We start from the raw sequence: 2,263 nt of genomic DNA on the forward strand, positions 1-2,263 counted from the left end.
TCAACTGTGAAGCTTCTAGAAAGAAGACACAGGGAAGGAATCTTCAGAGCCTCGGGTCAGGCAATGACCCTCCCTACCCGCCCCACACACAAAAGGAAAAAACCAACAAACAACCCCTAACCTTAGGGAAGTGGATATGGCCGGACAGCATCAAAATTAACTAACTTTGCCTCATGGAAAGACACTTACGCGACTAAACCCGGCGAGCCAGCGAGAAGATATCTCTAACCCACACACCTGACAAGTGCAAAAGTAAAGGACTCCCACCAACCAATCAGGTGCGGTTGATACACACAGTGTCGGAAGCAGGACCACACGCAGGGTCCCAGGGGCTGGCACTGGCTAGCTGGAGACTGGAGAGGTCTTGTCCTAGACATGCCTTGTCTTGAAATCAGTTTACCACGCAGAACAAAAGGTGTCATAAACTATAGAATTCAATTATGGGGGGGTTCTCCAAAAAGTAAACTTGAGAGCTGTGGGGCAGAGTAGTGCTGGCTTCTCAACGGTGCGTGGAAGACCATACCACTAGAGTTGGCAGGAGTGAGTTTTGGGGGGTAAAGGAGCTGTTAGGCTTCCTGAGCCGTGCTGACCACACCAGCCCCAAACACAGCCATGCACGCCCTCTGCCTTACGGCACACTGGATTTAGAAAACAGTAAAACTGAACAAACCCACACGCTAGCAGCCCCCTATGCCAGGGGTAGGTCTGATCTTGCCCCCACCCTCTACCCTCTCTGTGCCTTAGTTTCCTCGCCTGGGAGGGGCAGCCAACCCCATCCACTCCCCCAGCCCAATGCCAGCCATGGGCAAGAGGGGAGCAGATGCTCTGGGCTGGGGTCTTCGCAGGCTAGCTTGGACCAAAGCCCAGAAGGACAATGTTGCCTCAACCCCAAGAGCTGCCTGGGAAGGAAGGAGACGAAGCTGACCCTGTCCCCACCCTGTGCCCTGCTCCTCGACCCTAGCCCAGCAGCCCGCCGGAGGCTGCTCACCCCACACAGCCCAGCTCAAGAGCCTGGGCTCCCACGTCCTGTGGACTCCATCATATAGACCAGGACCCTGAGGGTCAGAAAGCGGGACTTGCCTGGCCTCTGGGCTTGGGGGGTTCTGTGGGGAGGGAGGGACTTCACCTTCCTGGTCCAGGGCCCCCTTTCCTCACATTCAGTGTCCCCCACTGCCTGGTCCAGACCCTCCTTCCTGATCCAGGCCCCTCTTCCTGATCCAGGGACCCCTTTCTGTCCAGGACCCCCTTTCTGATCAGGGGCCCTTCCTGATCCAGGGACCCCTTCCTGATCCGGGCCCCCTTTCTGGTCCAGGGCCCCCTTTTCTGGTCCAAGGGACCCCTTCCACCCAGGGACTCCCTTCCTGGTCCAGTTCCCCCCCTTCCTGATCCAGGGACCCCTTCCTGATCGGGACCCCCCCTGACCAGGGACCCTTCCCTGGTCCAGTTCCTCCCTGTCCGTGGTCCCATTCCCCTCCTGATCCAGGGACCCCCTTCTCTCGGTCCAGAGGCTCCCCTTTCTGATCCAAGGCCCCTTCCCGATCCAGGGCCCCCCTTCCTGATCGGACCTTCCTTGCTATCCAGGGACTTCCCTTCTGATCAGGGCCCCTTCCTGATCCAGGGCTCCCCTTCCCTGATCCAGGGACTCCCTTTCCTGGTCCAGAGGCCCTCCCTTCCTGGTCCAGGGCCTCCCTTCCTGATCCAGGCCCCTTTCCTATTAGCCGGGTCCCCTACTTCCTGGCCCAAGCCCCTCTCTTCCTGGTCCAAGGCTCCCTTCCTCCCTCCTCAGCCATTCTTAGCCTTGCTTGTCCTGCAGGCTGGGACAGTGGCCAAGAACCAGAGTCATTTAAAAACATATTTCCTGAGTTCTAAAGTGTGAATCAAAGCTAACCCATGGTGAAAAAGCTCCTGAGTGGCCACTGGTCTGGGAGTGCAGCTGGAACTTGTCCTGACTCCGGAGTCCATCTGAATTGGCCATCTGGAGCTCCCCTCAGGAGCTCAATGAGTGTGTTTGTGTTCTCTATCTTCTCCCTCTTAATCAGTTCCTTGCTTGGGGGCCTAGGATGACAGTTTCCTTCCCACAGGATTTCCCCCGAGACTGCCAGACACACCAGGCCTTGCTCTTTGCCTGGCCTGTGCACTGGCCATTGTTACCTCTCGATAGCCCCCACGTCAGCTCCAGGGCTCCTATGCACCCAGACGTGAGCTACCCAGGATTGGAGGGGCTCCCCAGCATGGGTGAGCCCAGGACGGAATAATCGTAGTC

General features: G+C 57.7%; 1 protein-coding gene across 1 annotated transcript in view; it reads right to left on the bottom strand.

The window, feature by feature from the left end:
* Nucleotides 1-2,263, bottom strand: part of LOC103671095 (epidermal growth factor receptor kinase substrate 8-like protein 2) — a 21,448-nt gene continuing 19,185 nt past the window's right edge. Inside the window, exon 31 of the mRNA XM_040638799.1 lies at nucleotides 1-15. Within this exon, the coding sequence (XP_040494733.1) occupies nucleotides 1-15 (15 nt within the window). The remainder of the gene's footprint in view (nucleotides 16-2,263) is intronic.

Source organism: Ursus maritimus, unplaced genomic scaffold (assembly GCF_017311325.1).
Source record: "Ursus maritimus isolate PB19 unplaced genomic scaffold, ASM1731132v1 scaffold_23, whole genome shotgun sequence".
Taxonomy (NCBI): domain Eukaryota; kingdom Metazoa; phylum Chordata; class Mammalia; order Carnivora; family Ursidae; genus Ursus; species Ursus maritimus.